At 45.2% G+C, this 17,088-nt stretch overlaps 1 protein-coding gene across 5 annotated transcripts in view; it reads right to left on the bottom strand.

Annotated features, from left to right (window-relative positions):
• Positions 1-594: 594 nt before the first annotated feature.
• The window catches only part of LOC143964536 (E3 ubiquitin-protein ligase RNF213-like), a 955,032-nt gene continuing 938,538 nt past the window's right edge, over positions 595-17,088 (bottom strand). For all 5 annotated transcript variants that reach the window (XM_077474321.1, XM_077474324.1, XM_077474323.1 and 2 more), the window contains exons 66-69: positions 13,917-14,006; positions 12,213-12,391; positions 6,731-6,740; positions 595-911 (exon numbers count right to left, since the gene is read on the bottom strand). In XM_077474321.1, the coding sequence (XP_077330447.1) occupies positions 768-911; positions 6,731-6,740; positions 12,213-12,391; positions 13,917-14,006 (423 nt within the window). In that variant the 3' untranslated portion in view covers positions 595-767. The remainder of the gene's footprint in view (positions 912-6,730; positions 6,741-12,212; positions 12,392-13,916; positions 14,007-17,088) is intronic.

Here is a 17,088-nt window from a genome sequence, read left to right as displayed (position 1 = left end):
CGTGAGCTGAACTGAAATCACAATTGTATCTTCCTTCTGAAAACTACTAATCCCCCCAGCCCCATGTAATGGAGATGAGGAGAGGAAGGCAGGTTTGAAATGCAGCCTGGGTAACAACCATTGCTCCCTCCATAGATACAGGAAAAGAATAATTGTAATCACTCAGGAACAGGACAAGTGCTATTTGCAGGATCCCCGAGTGAAAATAAAGGGAAAATTTTTATTAAAAAAAAGCTGATGCATCTACTACATCGAAGGACTGGTAAGCTGTTAAAAAATTGTTTTTGGTTTTGGGTTTAGATAAAGATCACAAATTATTTCCCCAAATCATGTATTATTTTCTGCAAGCAGAGACCTATAATATACAAAGGTAATCATTTTTATTTTAGACTCTTGCAAATGAGGGCGATGAGTTTGGTTGGTTCAGTACTGCTTAACGGGGAGGTTTGCTGCGGTAGGCACATAAGAAGATAAACACCTTTCTCCTAGAACCATTATCTCAGACCTGTAGGCTATATATAGTACTTGAAAGCAGTATCATTTTTAAAGTTGTATTCAAAGGGTATACTTGCTATACGTAAGATGAGCAGCACACTGATTTTACATTTTTATTGTTGATTGCTAATCTTTATTATTTTAATCATTTATTAATTTTTTAATTGCAAATTTTCAAACAATTTATATTCAAATTGATTGTGCTTGACAAAAGTAAATTTTGACGCTTGCTCTATAAAGCATTAAAGGTCTTCACATTTTATGTTCTTCCTTCAGATTGTTAAAGCACGATTCAATTTCTTAGTGGCAGCAATCTTCCATGTTTCAACACAGTGAGCTAGTTCAATCTGCTCAGGGAAGTTTTTCTCCAGGTCCAGGAAAGGAATTTCTTTTTCATCAAGAAGATTGATCAAGACTAGTGATGGACGAACGTTTCGCCCGGCGGTCGTTTCGCGGCGAATTTCCGACATTCGCGGTCCGCACGTTCGAACGCCTTTTTCCGTCGTTCGCCGCGGCGGACTTACGTGTTTAATGTATACAAGAACTTTAACCTTTGGTGACACGTTTATCATGTGATACAGGACAGCCAATTGAGACATGACAGCACATGGACACTTGGACATTCCCCCTAACCTATAAATACACCCGATCCGGTGGCCATTTTACATTCTTTCTTCTGTTACGATAGGGACAGGTTCCTGTGTGGAGTAGGGAGAGATAAACCACTAGCTATTTGGTACACAAAAGTTCTTTTCAGGACTGGTATAGGTGTTAGGTGTTGATAGGTTTGCTGTGCTGCTGATTCTTGCAGCAGCCTGAGTGTCTTTTGTTAGTTTAGAGAAAGGGAAAGGACGGTGTATGCTACAGGGACAGCCAGATTAGTCTTTCATCATCATCATCATCATCATCATCATTAGCTGTTACTATCAAGGTCCACAAAAGAGCTGTTCCAGTAACCACTAATCGTTCTCTTTTTTTTGCCAATTTGTATAGGGACAGGAAGGAAGCAGTGTTGTCAGGCAGTGAGGGTAATTTTAAAGACTTGCTGTTATTATTAGTTCCACAAAGGTTCTTTTCAGGACTGGTATCAGTGGTACAGTAATAGGCTTGTACATGTATAATATTCTTTCTTCCAAATATAGAAAGGATATTATACTTGACTGCTGCCCTTCTGCTGCAGTCTGCTAAACATTCACAACTCACTTGTTCCACAAAAGTTCTTATAAGGACTGGTAACTTGGTATAGGGTGCTACGGTACATAGGCTTGAGTGCGGTACAGTCTGCTGTTCTGTAAGGACCGCTATCGGTCCACAATAGATAGGGTTGACGTGCACCACTGCTGACCGCTGCCCTATACTGCAGCAGTCCTTCAGCGGTATAGGGACTGACGTACAGTCTGCTAATCACTAACACACAACCTGCTTGTTCCACAAAAGTTCTTATAAGGACTGGTAACTTGGTATAGGGTGCTACGGTACATAGGCTTGAGTGCGGTACAGTCTGCTGTTCTGTAAGGACCGCTATCGGTCCACAATAGATAGGGTTGACGTGCACCACTGCTGACCGCTGCCCTATACTGCAGCAGTCCTTCAGCGGTATAGGGACTGACGTACAGTCTGCTAATCACTAACACACAACCTGCTTGTTCCACAAAAGTTCTTATAAGGACTGGTAACTTGGTATAGGGTGCTACGGTACATAGGCTTGAGTGCGGTACAGTCTGCTGTTCTGTAAGGACCGCTATCGGTCCACAATAGATAGGGTTGACGTGCACCACTGCTGACCGCTGCCCTATACTGCAGCAGTCCTTCAGCGGTATAGGGACTGACGTACAGTCTGCTAAACACTAATACACAACCTGCTTGGTCCACAAAAGTTCTTATAAGGACTGGTAACTTGGTATAGGGTGCTACGGTACATAGGCTTGAGTGCGGTACAGTCTGCTGTTCTGTAAGGACCGCTATCGGTCCACAATAGATAGGGTTGACGTGCACCACTGCTGACTGCTGCCCTATACTGCAGCAGTCCTTCATCGGTATAGGGACTAAGAGTTTTGTCACAGGGTCATTTAAAAAATGACAGGCAGAGGAAGAGGCAGGCCCTTCCGCAGGGGTGGTAGGGGTAGGGCAGGAGCAACAGGCTTGAGCCAAAGTGGGAAGTTGCAGAAGGTGCGTTCAATTACTTTAAAGGATGCACCAGACTTGGTTGAGTGGCTCGCTCAGCCTTACTCTTCTGCACCCTCCTCATCCTCTCGATCTGCACCCTCTTCTTCACTCTCTGCTATGTGCACCCCCAAAGACACTACCACCAACAACACGACCACCACCACCACCACCACATACCTTCCGCTTGAGTCACTGGAATTATTTTCCGATCCATATCAAGAGGACATTTCTGATGCGCAGCCACTCTTGGTATTGGATCAGGAAGAGGAGGTAGCAACAAGCGCTACTCAGCAGTCTGACGACAGTACCCAGATCAGCCCAAGGAGGAGGTTGGTCCCCGGTGTTGCTGCCTACTCCGAGATCTCTACTTATAGCGGTGGGGAAGGTGACGTTGATGATGACGTGTCTAGTGATGTCACGTGGGTGCCCACAAGAGAGGAAGAGGAGGGGAGTTCAGAGGGAGATATGGACCAGCAGATAGGGAGGAGAAGCAGGAATAACTTACATTGCACAGGAGGGACAAAGCAGACTGCAAATGTATCAGGAGCGAGTCATCGACCATGTACGGTCACATCTGGCGCTCCCAGGACACCGGCACATGGCTCCGCAGTGTGGGCTTTTTTTAACGTGTCCGCTGCTGACAATAGCGTTGCCATCTGCAATCTTTGCAGTCAACGCGTTAGTCGCGGTAAGCCCAATACTCACCTAGGGACGACCGCCTTAAGAAGGCACATGAGCAGCCATCACCGAGCCCAGTGGGAGCAACGGAACACACAAAGCCACACTGCAGGCTCTCACCGTCCAGCCTCGTCTTCTACTTCTCCTTCTCCTCTCTCCTCACAATTGTCCTCCACTCCACCTTCCATCACGCCAAGCTCACATTTTTCTGCAAAAAGGCAGGCTTCCGTGGGCCTAATGTTTGAGCGTAAAAAAATGATGACGCCGGATAACCCTCTTGCCCAACGGTTGGCGGCTGGCTTGTCAGAACTCATAGCCCGCCAACTACTGCCATATAAACTGGTGGACTCGGAGGCCTTTCGCAAATTTGTGGCCATTGGAACACCACAATGGAAGGTCCCAGGAAGGAAGTATTTCTCAGAGAAGGGCATCCCAGAGCTATATGGCCATGTTCAGCGGCAAGTGAATGTATCTCTGGCACACAGTGTCGGTGCCAAGATACATCTGACCGCAGTTTTACTGCCCACTGGGTGAACCTTCTGACGGCCGTCAAGCATGTAACCCGTGGCACCCGTGTAGATTTGGTTTTACCGCCACGGATTGCATGCAGGCCTGACTCTTCTTCTCCTCCTCCTACTCCATCCTCCTCCCTCTCCTCCTCAGCTGCCTCCTCCTTTTCCGCTGCTAGCGTCTCTTCCGCTGCACTGCCCAAGCTCCCCAGAACCTATTCCACATGCCAGGTGAGACGTTGCCATGCCGTGCTGCGTCTGTTGTGCCTGGAAGCAAAGAGCCACACTGGCCCGGCACTCCTTTCAGCTTTGCGTTCACAGGCAGATGAGTGGCTAACACCGCTCAATTTGACAGTTGGTAAAGTGGTGTGTGACAACGGTGCCAATCTGCTTAGCGCATTGAAACAGGGCAAAATCACGCACGTGCCGTGCATGGCACACGTCTTAAACTTGGTCGTGCAGCGATTCCTTGTCAAATACCCTGGGGTCCAGGACATCTTGCGGCAGGCAAGGAAAATCTCGGCCCATTTCAGAAGATCTTACACGGCCATGGCTCGCCTTGCTGACATTCAGCGGCGACACCATCTGCCGGTCAGACGTCTTATTTGCGATTGCCCGACGCGATGGAACTCAACCTTCTATATGCTTGATAGGCTGCTCCAGCAGAAACGTGCAGTTAACGTCTACCTGTATGAACTCTGCGAAAGAAACGGTTCTGGGAAGCTGGGTTTTTTTTCACCGCGCCAGTGGCTGCTCATGCGCGACACATGCAGACTTCTGCGGCCATTTGAGGAGATCACCAAACTGGTCAGTCGCAGCCATGGCGCCATCAGTGACATGGTACCTTATGCCTTCTTTCTGGAGCGTGCATTGCGTCGTGTCATTGATCAGGCTGTGGAGGAGCAGGAGCGGGAAGATGAGGAAGTCGCAATGCTGGATGAATTCCCAGGGGGGGCTACTCTATCTGAGACAAGTCAACAACAGGAGTCTGATGAGGAGTCAGAGGAGGATGGTGCCGGGGCGGATGAGCAGGAGCAAGAAGAGCATGCTTTAAACCTTTCTGGGATCCCTGTTGTGCGAGGATGGGGAGAGGAGAATGAAGAGGACGACATTATCCTGGATGATGAGCAGGAGCCAGGCCACCACACCGCTTCCACTTTAGTGCAAATGGGGGCCTTCATGCTCCAGTGTTTTAATAGGGACCCCCGTATAAAAAGCATGAGGGTCAAGGACCAGTACTGGGTGGCAACGTACTTAGACCCCCGGTACAAACACAAAATGGCGGAAATGTTACCGCCGTCGCAGAGGGCTGTCAGAATGCAGCACTTCCAGGCCTTGCTTCGAGAAATGCTGCATTCTGCTTTTGCGTGCGCTGGCAGAGGAGCAATTCCCACTCCCAGAGAAGGATTTGCGGGTACCAATCCAACAGCGCCTGCAAGAAGAGGCCGGTTTGAAGATGTGTTGGTGACTTCGGATATGAGGTCATTCTTTCAGCCGACCCATCGACAGGTGTCATCCGGATCCAGCATCAGGGAACGCCTAGACCGTCAGGTGTCCGACTACATTGGGTTAACGGCCGATGTGGACGCTCTGAGGAGTGATGAACCCCTAGACTACTGGGTGGGCAGGCTTGACCTCTGGCCAGAGCTTGCCCAATTTGCAATCGAACTGTTGGCTTGCCCCTCATCCAGTGTCCTGTCCGAAAGGACGTTCAGCGCAGCAGGGGGGATTGTGACCGATAAGCGTACTCGCCTAGCTCACGACAGTGTTAACTACCTCACATTTCTAAAAATGAATGAGGCATGGATCTCGGAGGAATTCAACACATGTGACCAGTAGACCATGTATATGTCTATAAACTATTTTTTTAATCAAGCACACAGACCTTCTTAATTCATTTGGCTCACTTCCTTGACCCAAAAAAGCACACCGTACTATATGCCCCTACCCTCCTCTTTGAAGAGGTTGAGCGGTGTCATATTTCTACTGGGGCTGCTTATGATATCCCTGTGCTGTGCTGACTTCCTCCTGGGGGTTCTTATTATGAAGGGATCACACTATCCCTGTGCTGTGCTGACTTCCTCCTGGGGGTTCTTATTATGAGGGGATCACACCATCCCTGTGCTGTGCTGACTTCCTCCTGGGGCTGCTTACGGTGCTGCTGTCAGTGCTGTATGTCACGGTGCTGCTGTCAGCGCTGTATGTCACGGTGCTGCTGTCAGCGCTGTATGTCACGGTGCTGCTGTCAGCGCTGTATGTCACGGTGCTGCTGTCAGCGCTGTATGTCACGGTGCTGCTGTCAGCGCTGTATGTCACGGTGCTGCTGTCAGCGCTGTATGTCACGGTGCTGCTGTCAGCGCTGTATGTCACGGTGCTGCTGTCAGCGCTGTATGTCACGGTGCGGCTGTCAGCGCTGTATGTCACGGTGCTGCTGTCAGTGCTCTGTATTACGGTGCTGCTGTCAGATGCCTCTATCACGGTGCATGTGTCATTCCGGTATGTCACGCTGCTGGTGATCATCTCCTGCACCCTCTTCTTTGCCTACCCTGGTCCCTGACCTTCCCTCTCCTCCATTGCCTTCATTAGCTCCATAGTCCTGAATTGTTAGAACAATTTCCCAAATAAAATAAAAATGCTTGTAGTTATCGATCCCAAATTCACCTCATACATGTATTATGTCATTGTCCAGATGGTGGGACTACGTTTTACCCCCTAATAATTACCACGTGGCCGCAAATTCGACATGAAGGTTTGCAAAGTTCGCCTCCCATTGAAGTCAATGGGGCCCGCGGCGAACGTTCGGTTTCGCGAACGTTTGGGTCCGTTCGCATTTCGCTTTCGCGAAACGTCCCGTCGGAAGTTCGTCCATCACTAATCAAGACATCCTTTAAACTGTAAATGTTTCAACAATTTCAGTTAGTTTAGTTAGTTCACCTACAGCATGTGATTTAGTATTAACAAGGATGATGAGTGGAAATAATACAATCATATTATCATCACATGGGAATCCAAAAGAAGAAGCTCACAGCATACTTCTCTCTTATTAAATTTAAAAAAGTGTACAGGGGGGTGTGAATACACCCCTAAAATTTTGGTAAATATTTTATTATATCTTTTCATGTGACAACACTGAAGAAATGCCACTTTGCTACAATGTAATGTAGTGAGTGTACAGCTTGTATAACAGTGTACATTTGCTGTCCCCTCAAAATAATTCAACACACAGCCATTAATGTCTAAACTGCTGGCAACAAAACTGAGTACACCCCTAAGTGAAAATGTCCAAATTGAGCCCAATTAGCCATTTTCCCTGTCATGTGACTCGTTAGTGTTAGGTCTCAGGTGTGAATGGGGAGCAGTTGTGTTAAATTTGGTGTTATCGCTCCCACTCTCTCATACTGGTCACTGGCAGTTCAACATGGCACCTTATGGCAAAGAACTCTCTGAGGATCTGAAAAAAAGAATTGTTGCTCTACATAAAGATGGCCTAGGCTATAAGAAGATTGCCAAGACCCTAAAGCTGAGCTGCAGCACAGTGGCCGAGACCATACAGCAGTTTACCAGGACAGGTTTCCCCTCAGAACAGGCCTCACCATGGTTGACCAAAGAAGTTGAGTGCAAGTGCTCAGTGTCATATCCAGAGGTTGTCTTTGGGAAAAAGACATATGAGTGCTGCCAGCATTGATGCAGAGGTTTAAGGGGTCAGGGGTCAGTCTGTCAGTGCTCAGATCATATGCCACACACTGCATCAAATTGGTCCCTTCCAACAGTCAAGCATTTTGGTAGGACTGTCATGGTCTGGGGCTGCACAAGTGCTTCCGGCACTGGGGAGATACAATTTATTGAGGGAACCATAAATGCTAACATGTACTGTGACATATTGAAGCAGAGCACGATCCCCTCCCTTTGGAGACTGGGCCGCGGGGCAGTATTTCAACATTATGACCCCAAACACACCTCCAAGATCACCAATGCCTTGCTAACAAAGCTGCGGGGAAAGGAGATGGACTGGCCAAACATGTCTTCAGACCTAAACCCTGTTGAGAATCTGTGGGGCATCCTCAAACAGAAGGTGGAGGAGCACAGGGTCTCTAACATCCACCAGTTCCGTGATGTCATCATGGAAGAGTGGAAGAGGACTCCAGTGGCAACCTGTGAAGCTCTGGTGAACTCCAAGCCCAAGAGGGTTAAGGCAGTTCTGGAAAATAATGGTGGCCACACAAAATATTGACACTTTGGGCCCAATTTGGAAATTTTCACTGAGGGGTGTACTCACTTTTTTTGCCAGAGGTTTAGAAATTAATGGCTATGTGTTGAGTTAATTTGAGGGGACAGCATATTTACACTGTTTCACAAGCTGTACACTCACCACTTTACATTGTAACAAAGTGTAATTTCTTCAGTGTTGTTACATGAAAATATATAATAAAATATTTACAAAAATATGAGGGGTGTACTCATTTTTGTGAGATCCTGTATGTGATAGATATAAAATGTCTACACACCCCTGTTAAAAAAAATGAGAAAGATAAATCATTTCAGAATTTTTTGCACTTTTAATGTGACCTATAAACTGTACAACTCAAATGAAAAACAAACTAAAATCTTTTTTTTTTTGGGGGGGGGGGGGGGGTAAAAAAAATAATAATAATAATGTGGTTGCATAAGTATGCACACCTTCTTATAACTGGGGATGTAGCTGTATTCACAATCATATTCAAACTCATGTTAAATAGGAGTCAGTTCACACCTTCCATCATTTAAAGTGCCTCTGATTAACCCCAAATAAAGTTTAGCTGTTATAGTAGGTCTTTCCTGACATTTTCTAAGTTGCATCCTACAGCAAAAGCCATGGTCCACAGAGAGCTTCCAAAGCAGCAGAGGGATCTCATTGTTAAAAGGTATCAGGCAGGAGATGGGTACAAAAGAATTTCCAAGGCATTATATATACATGGAACACAGTGGAGACAGTCATCAGCAAGTGGAAAAAATATGGCACAACAGTGTCATTACCAAGAGACGCGCGTCCCTCCAAAATTGATGAAAAGACGAGAATAAAACTGGTCAGGGAGGCTGCCAAGAGGCCTACAGCAACATTAAAGGAGCCACAGGAATATCTGAAAAGTACTGGCTGTGTGGTACATGTGACAACAATCTCCCATATTCTTCATATGTCTGGGCTATGGGGTAGAGTGGCAGACATCCTTAGGAAGAAAAACATCGAAGCCCAGCTAAATTTTGCAAAAGCACATCTGAAGTCTCCCAAAAGCATGTGGGAAAATGTGTTATGGTCTGATGAAACCAAGGTTGAACTTGTTTGGCGCAAAAACAATGCACATCATCAAAAGAACACCATACCGACAGTGAAGCATGATGGTGGCAGCATCATGCTTTGGGGCTGTTTTTCTTCAGCTGGAACAGGGGCCTTAGGCAAGGTAGAGGGCATTATGAACAGTTCCAAATACCAGTCAATATTGGCACAAAACCTCTAGGCTTCTGCTAGAAAGCTGAACATGAAGAGGACATAACAACGACCCAAAGCATACATCCTAACCAACAAAGGAATGGCTTCATCAGAAGATTAAAGTTTTGGAATGGTCCAGCCAGAGCCCAGACCTGAATCCAATTGAAAATCTGTGGGGTGATCTGAAGAGGGCTGTGCACAGGAGATATCTTCACAATCTGACAGATTTGGAGTGTTTTTGCAACGAAAAGTGGGCAAATTTTGCCAAGTCAAGATGTTCCATGCTGATAGACTCATACCCAAAAAGCCTGAGTGCTGTAATAAAATTTAAAAGGTGCTTCAACAAAGTCATAGTTTAAGGGTGTGCACACTTATTTTTACTTCCCTCCACCTAAAAGATTGCAGTTTGTTGTTCAACTGAGTTGTACAGTTTATAGGTCACATTAAAGGTGGAAAAAGTTCTGAAATTATTTATGTTTGTCTCATTTTTTTACATCACAGAAACCTGACATTTTAACAGGGGTGTGTAGACTTTTTATATCCACTGTACATCCACTTTAACAGTCGTGTTGGACCTCTTCAAAAAAAATCACTGCTTCCCCACAGGGAGAAAGGGCCCTTCTGTACAGTATGCTGGCAGAACACAGTTTTTCCACTGAGGCTGCGAATGACTTTGCACGCATTTTGTTTTAATGCTTAACCACTTCACGCAAATTGCTGTACCTGTACATTGGTACTTTGATGCTAAATACCTAGCTGCCATAACCCTGGTGTTTTCAGAAAAGGTGTGCGTTTCTATTTAGGATAAAAGTGGTCTCAGTGGCGGATTCGCCGCAAGATCACTTTTATTGGTGGCGGGAGAAGCCCCCCCCCCACCCACCGCGCTCCAGTCATCTCTTACCAGAGCCGCTGGTAGTGGCGAAGACGATCGTGTCCACTCCCCTCACTGCCTGGATGCCGAGTGAGGGAAAGATGGCCCCCACTCAGCTCCATAGCATTGGAGGGCGGAAGCGACGTCAAATGTCAGTTCCGCCCAATGCTCTTAAAGGGGAATTTTTTTTTTTTTTTTTTTTTTTTTATTGCATTTTAGTGTACATATGAGATCTGAGGTCTTTTTGCCCCCAGATCTCACATTTAAGAGGTCCTGTCATGCTTTTTTTCTATTACATTCCTTGTAATATGAATAAAAGTGACCCAAAATTGTATTTAAAAGGACAGTGTCAAAGTAAAAAATAAAAGGTAAAATAAATAAGAAAAACTTTTTTTTTCTAAAGTGCCCCGTCCTGCCGAGTTCGCAAGCAGAAGTAAACGCATAAGTCATGTCCGCATATGAAAACGGTGTTCAAACCACACATGTAAGGTATCGCCACGATCGTTAGAGTGAGAGAAATAATTCAAGACCTCCTCTGTAACTTAAAACTGGTAACCTGTAGAAATGTTTAAACATCGCCAATGGAAATTTTTAAGTGCCAAAGTTTGTCGCCATTCCACGTGCAGGTGCAATTTTGAAGCGTGACATGTTGGGTATCAGTTTACGCAGCGTAACATTATCTTTCACATTATCGAAAAAAATTGGGTAATTTAAAAAATAAATAAATAAAAAATTGGGCTAACGTTACTGTTGTCTTATTTTTTAACTAAAAAAAGTGTATTTTTTTCCCCAAAAATTGCACTTGTAAGACCGCTGCGCAAATACAGTGTGACATAAAGTATTGAAATGACCGCCATTTTATTCTCTAGGGTGTCTGAAACAGATATATCATGTTTGGGGGTTCCAAGTAATTTTCTAGCAAAAAAAAAACATTTTAACTTGTAAACAACAAATCTTAAATCGAGGCTCAGGGCTGAAGTGGTTAATGTATTTAGCTAATTTAAACTGAGGGTTCAATTGGGCTTTAAGTGCCATGTGGTAAGTATAATAAAAAAGCTATTTTTTTATATAAGATTTTGATGCAGGCACATTGACCATAATAGTGTGTACTATAAATGGGCCATCAATAAGGTAGTGCAGCCAGGCCTCCTATATGAGGTACAGGTCCCATCAGCTCAACAGGGGGACCTGGGAACCTGACAAACAGGAGGGCTGGCTGTACTGCTTTATTGGTGGACCTGTTTGAACACATAAGTGATCTCCTCCTCTCCCTCCCTCTAGCTTCAGCTGCTGCTGGGGTGCTGTTTTGTCTCTTCGGCTGCTCTAATGGCCGGGCCACAATGAGATCACTCCCATGCATGCAAATGAGAGTCAAATTATTGCATCACAGATTGGGGGCCATTAATGCACGCTGAGCTGCACATGCTTATCTCAGTGTACATGACAGCCGACAGGCAGGGGAAGCATTCATGACAAAAGAAACTGATAGGGTCTCTTTTGTCATAAACACCTTGCCTGTCAGCAATTTTTTTTAAAAGTGAGTTTATTACCACTCTAATGCCCTGGACTTTCCGACGTAAAAAATGTGTAAAATCCGATCGTGTGTGGGCTCCACTGGAATTTTTCAGTCAGAACTTCAGACACACAAAGTTTGAGAGCAGGATCTAAAATTTTCCAACAACAAAATCCGATCATTTAAATTCCAATCGTGTGTTGACAATTTCAACGGACAAAGTGCCACGCATTCTCAGAATAAATTACGAGACAAAGCTATTGGCTACTGGCCTCTTTATAGTCCCGTCGTATGTCTTCTACGTCACCTTGTTCTGAACGATCGGATTTTCCGACAACTTTGTGCTAGCATGTGTATGCAAGACAAGTTTGGGCCAAAATCCATCAGAAAAAATCTGAAGGAATGTCCAACCGTGTGTACAAGGCATTAGGCTCTGAGTATTTTTTTCCTTGCGCTTCATGTGACATCCCAAGACATACATCTGAACATGGCTGTGGTAAACTGGTAATAACTTACCTCCATGGGGGTCGAAAGACATCAGTACTCTTTGGCCCTCTCAGGTTTAACATAATCGTCTCATGCAGCTTCAGAAGAAAGAATTTTGTGCCATTCTGTTCCAGGAACATATTCAGAGCTTGCTCTTCCTCCGTGTTCAGTTTCTGCTTAAACGCTTTGTCTACATCAGCAAATGGATCCTGAAAAAATATATGATTGGTTAGTGATATGGTTAATCTATTTTTTTTGGGCTTCCTACAGTTTATCTGAACACAGACTTTTAGAGCAGACATTGACAGCACCATATTCACAAGTGAGAGAAATAGAGAAAAGAGGGCGCACCAGCCTTGTGCATTATCCTTAAATTCGTTTATTTAAAAACCAATTAAAAACGACTCAAAGACATGTGAAAGAAACCGCAATGTAAAAGCCTTTCAAATGATGGCAATCGGTCCGATAACCACAGGCTCCAGACAATGAAAGAGAGGGCACGAGGGCCACTGGTATTACCTTACTTTCACCACAGTTTCCCTCACTATGCTAATGACTGTATCATTTTAGTATTTCCCTATTTTCCATTCTTGTATGCTATTTGCACACACATAATGTCTATTGTTTCACGGTTACGTTTAACATTTAGGGGAATAAAATAACCCTTGTTACTTCATTTCACCTCACCATCTTTTTGATACAAGGTAGATTCCTCACTGTACAACTTTTATATTATAGAGTATAACAGCACTAAAAAATACACAATATAAGAGGCTAAGAAAAGATCATAATGAGGCATAAGGATAGGGACTAATAATATTAAAGATAATACCACAGCACGATTTGGGCTCTTCAGATTATATTATCTATGCGGAAATCTTTCGGCTTCTTTCCTCTTCCATGTTCATGCCATATTAGAGATAGTGTTTAGATACTAAGTTACGATACTAATAGCTTGATCAATTATTATTTTAGGAGCTGTCCCCTCAACTGGGGGGAACCCAAATATACTGTCACTTCTTGCAAACCTGTAACTATCACCTTTGGAGGGAGGTCCCCCCTCCCCCACCCTAGTGGAGGGGTGAGGTACCATCAGTCCAGCAGTGAGGTCTGGGGCAACCCCCAGGGGGGAAGTTTTGGTTTTAACTAAAAGTCTCTGGTTTATGCGAAAGTACTCGCTGGAAAGGGTAATTATTATATGCCTAAATTGACATTGTAATACGAATGAAGGATTATTATTCTTGCAATATACCTCTAATAATAGTAAAAAAATATTTTTCTCTTTTTTTCTGACACACCTGCAGAAATGTGAAAAAAATGTTCTTCCTTTTCTGTTTTCTCCCCCCTGAAGAAGACCGCAACAAATAAAGGTTGAAATGCATTGTGGTATTGGGGTGCCTTTTATCAGATGTTTTCACGATACGGATTAACATTTGTATACCATCTTAGCATTATATGGAAAATTATTGGAGCAATACATTTACCTTGATCCATTGATTTGTTCGCATCTTGTACACCAGAGCTCAATTTTTAAACTCGTGATTGCACTGTTACAATGCTATTTGATCAGTGTTTTCCTAAATAAAATTATTCTGATTTTACAAATTAGCTGTCTCTCATTTGCTGCTTAAAAACCCCACAGGTAATCCATTCTCTCTACTTGTTTATTTTAAACCATTTAAGCAGAAAACTACCTTAAACAAAAAAAAAATTAAGCAGAGATGCAAACATTACCTTGTTCATGTGTAGAAGATGCTGTGACTTCAGAGCAGTAAGTAACTGCCAAAGGGCAACTGTGTTTTTCAAACAACAGCGTTTCAGTGCCTTCAGTGAAGAAAAAAATTGAATACAATTATACAGTTATGTATTCATTAATATAACATACTATATGTGACAGAACAAACCGGGACAGGGGCTTTTGGAGGGGACTAGGGCCTGGCCTTCTACTCACTGATTATGGCCATGAAGGAGACCAGGGATTATTTTCCCTGGTCAGCAGATCACTCTCTAATGATATGATCTAATAAGTATGGGATTATTAACAATCATTCTTACCTAGATGGCTGCAGCACCGATCCCAGCTGCAGCTGTCACCCTCCACCTCTAAGCCCTTGTACACACGGTCGGAGATTCCGACAACCAAATCCGTCGGATTTTGTCCGAAACTGTTGTATACACACGGTTGGACAAAGTTTGTTACGCTAGTAGCCAATAGCTTTGGTGTAGGAATTTGATCTGAGCATGCGTGGCACTTTGTCCGATCGGAATTCTCTACACATGATCGGAGTATATCCGATCGGAGCATTTTGTCGGAAAATATTTCCGGCAAATTGGAAAAGTTGGTCCGACGGATATTCCGACGGAAACAGTCCGATGCAGACCACACATAGTCGGAATATCCGACAAAACGCTCCGATCGGACACATTCCGACGGAATCTCCGACCATGTGTACAAGGGCTGAGACCGCTGATCTTCAGTTCTTGGGCCTCGGCCTGCAGACAGCCATGACTGTCAGTCACCGTCTCTCTGCTCTGCCCATCCAGTGCTCACTGGAGTGCCAGGCTGTGGAGGGGGCGGGAGGCTTTCAGCAGATCACTGAGAGGCTTAGCCAGCTGCCGGTCCAGCCTGGAGTGGGCCTTTGTGTTAGCCTATGTGCCCATGCACACCTAGATGTTTACATGTGTTTAGATTCAGAAAAAAAAACCCAGGGCCAGCGTGTTCAGGAGAGAAGCGGTTTGCTGCAAAAACACACACATTTAAGCCCTAGGCATGTTTAGCGATTAGGCATTCATTAATTTTAATGGCCACAATAAATCAATATTATGGCCAATGAAATGAATGAACACCAACATGCTTGACGCGCCTGAACGCAACTAAATGCTTTAAAAAAAAAGTTTTAGGTGCATTTTTAACGCTGCTTTCTGCTGCCAGGGGAAAGTCGTATATAAGAGTTGCAGTGTGCATGAGGCCTAAAAGGGAAAGGGAAGACCAGAAGCTAGGAATCAAATAGGCTCAGCCGCAGTGTACACATGCTGATAGTGCACATGCCAACAAAAAAAAAGCTGACGACTTAATCAGTCTGCTAATTTTCTTTCATTGTCCAAATAACAGGCTCAGGGTATATTCCTAAACAAGCTTTACTGCTGCTGCAGTGGAGGCCAAGATCTGTCTGTGCTGTTTCTGTTTGGCAGAGGTTTGGGTACTAAGGATGTAGGTTCTTTAAATGTATTTTTGTTTTTTTATTGAACTTGATGGATGTGTGTTTTTTGTAAACCTAATTAACTATATACATTGCCTTGAAAAAGTATTCAAACCCCTTGACCTTTTCAACATTTTGTCATGTTACATCTGAAAACGTAAGTCAGAAGGCTGGCCGGAGGCTAGCCTGCATTTGTAGGAGGAGTCTGGGGGGTATAAATATCCCTCCTCCTCTGTCTATTCTGCGCCGGTGTTCTGTCAAAAACTGTCCAGCCATTAGATAGTGTCCGCCCCGTACTGCTGAAGAAGGACAGCGCCTGGTCAATGAGGCCAGGTGCAAGCCTCACCATCCAAGTGGACATACGGTTCCGGTTGGTGCGGGCGGAGGGCATCAGCGGGGGGGCCTGTGCCGGCGTTCAATGGGTGGTAGGTGAGGCGTCAGTCAGCCTGTGGCTAGGGAGCAGTGGAGAGTTAGGTGCCACTGCTGAGGCCATTCTGGGGGGGGGGTTCAGCAGGGTTTCTGTGGAGGTTTCCAGACTACACAGGGGTTTGGAGATTGTTGCAGGCCCTTAGGCAGGGGGGTAGCCAGGTCCAGCTGGTGGTTCTGCCCACAGCAGAAGCTATGCATGCTGCGCTGTATCAGGCACATGATGGGTTGCAGCAATCTGGGAGTGGTGGCAGGAAGTTGGGGTGTTGGGATCACAGTAACTCAGTACAATTGGAAATGTGTTCTGTCAGGTGCTGTGGAACTAGGAGCATTGGAGGGAAGAGGCACTGGGCTGAGACTTGTAGTTCAGCAGCATGGCTCTGCAACTCCTCATCCATCATTTGCAAGTCAGTGTTGTGCATCAGCCTCATGTTGCGGCATGCAGGCATGGATTGGGGGGGGGGGGACACATACAGGTGGGTTCTTGTCAGACTGGACAAGGAGGAGGTGGCTGCAGGTCTTGTAGCTACTCAGCATGTTGGCTGCAATTGTAGTGGTCACAGTTGTGGTGTTGTTCTCAGATAGATCAATTATTTGCAGCAGAGGGTATTTATCTACAAATCTTCCTGCTGGTTACTGTGTTTGGGGGGGGGGGGGGGTACTGTTGCTGTAAACATCACCATGTCATGCACTTCTCATGTAGGGTGGGGGGTCCATCTTTTCATAATTTCTGTCACATCTTTTTCATCTCATTGCGGTCATGGCATTTTTTCATGTCATGGCATTTCTGTCATGCTGGGTTGGCATCACGAGTCATCAGTAGTCCTGAGGGTTGTCAGGACCTCTGCTTGGTTAAGGGCCTCAACAGTTTGGGGGGGGGGGGGGGTTGCAGGCCACATTGTGCTGAAACTGATAGTTCCACGGGGCACGGTTGCTTATAGCCTCTCAGCTGCAAAGTGTTGCACTAGGACTTGTAGTTCCACAGCTCCGCACCACTGATACTGCTCATTGAGCTAGTCATAGTCACAAGGGTTAGGGGTGCATTGTTTGGGTCCAGTTACCCCCAGCTCAATGGGGGGGGGGGTGTCATTCTTTACCTCATGCATAGGCATATGATCATTTCTAAGTTCTGTCACTTGAGCATCGGGCATACTACACGTTCACAGTATTCGTTCCATTCTTACATTCATATCTACCCACCATTGTCTGTGGGTATCACAGCCCTTAGTTGGGGTGATGGCTTCCATGTCCCACGGATATAGGGCTGACATACGGGTAGG

This window comes from Lithobates pipiens, unplaced genomic scaffold (genome assembly GCF_037356315.1).
Source record: "Lithobates pipiens isolate NorthernLeopardFrog02 unplaced genomic scaffold, aLitPip1_a1.2 Scaffold_8, whole genome shotgun sequence".
NCBI classification, from domain to species: Eukaryota; Metazoa; Chordata; class Amphibia; order Anura; family Ranidae; genus Lithobates; species Lithobates pipiens.
This window is presented reverse-complemented; position numbering and strand designations above follow the sequence as displayed.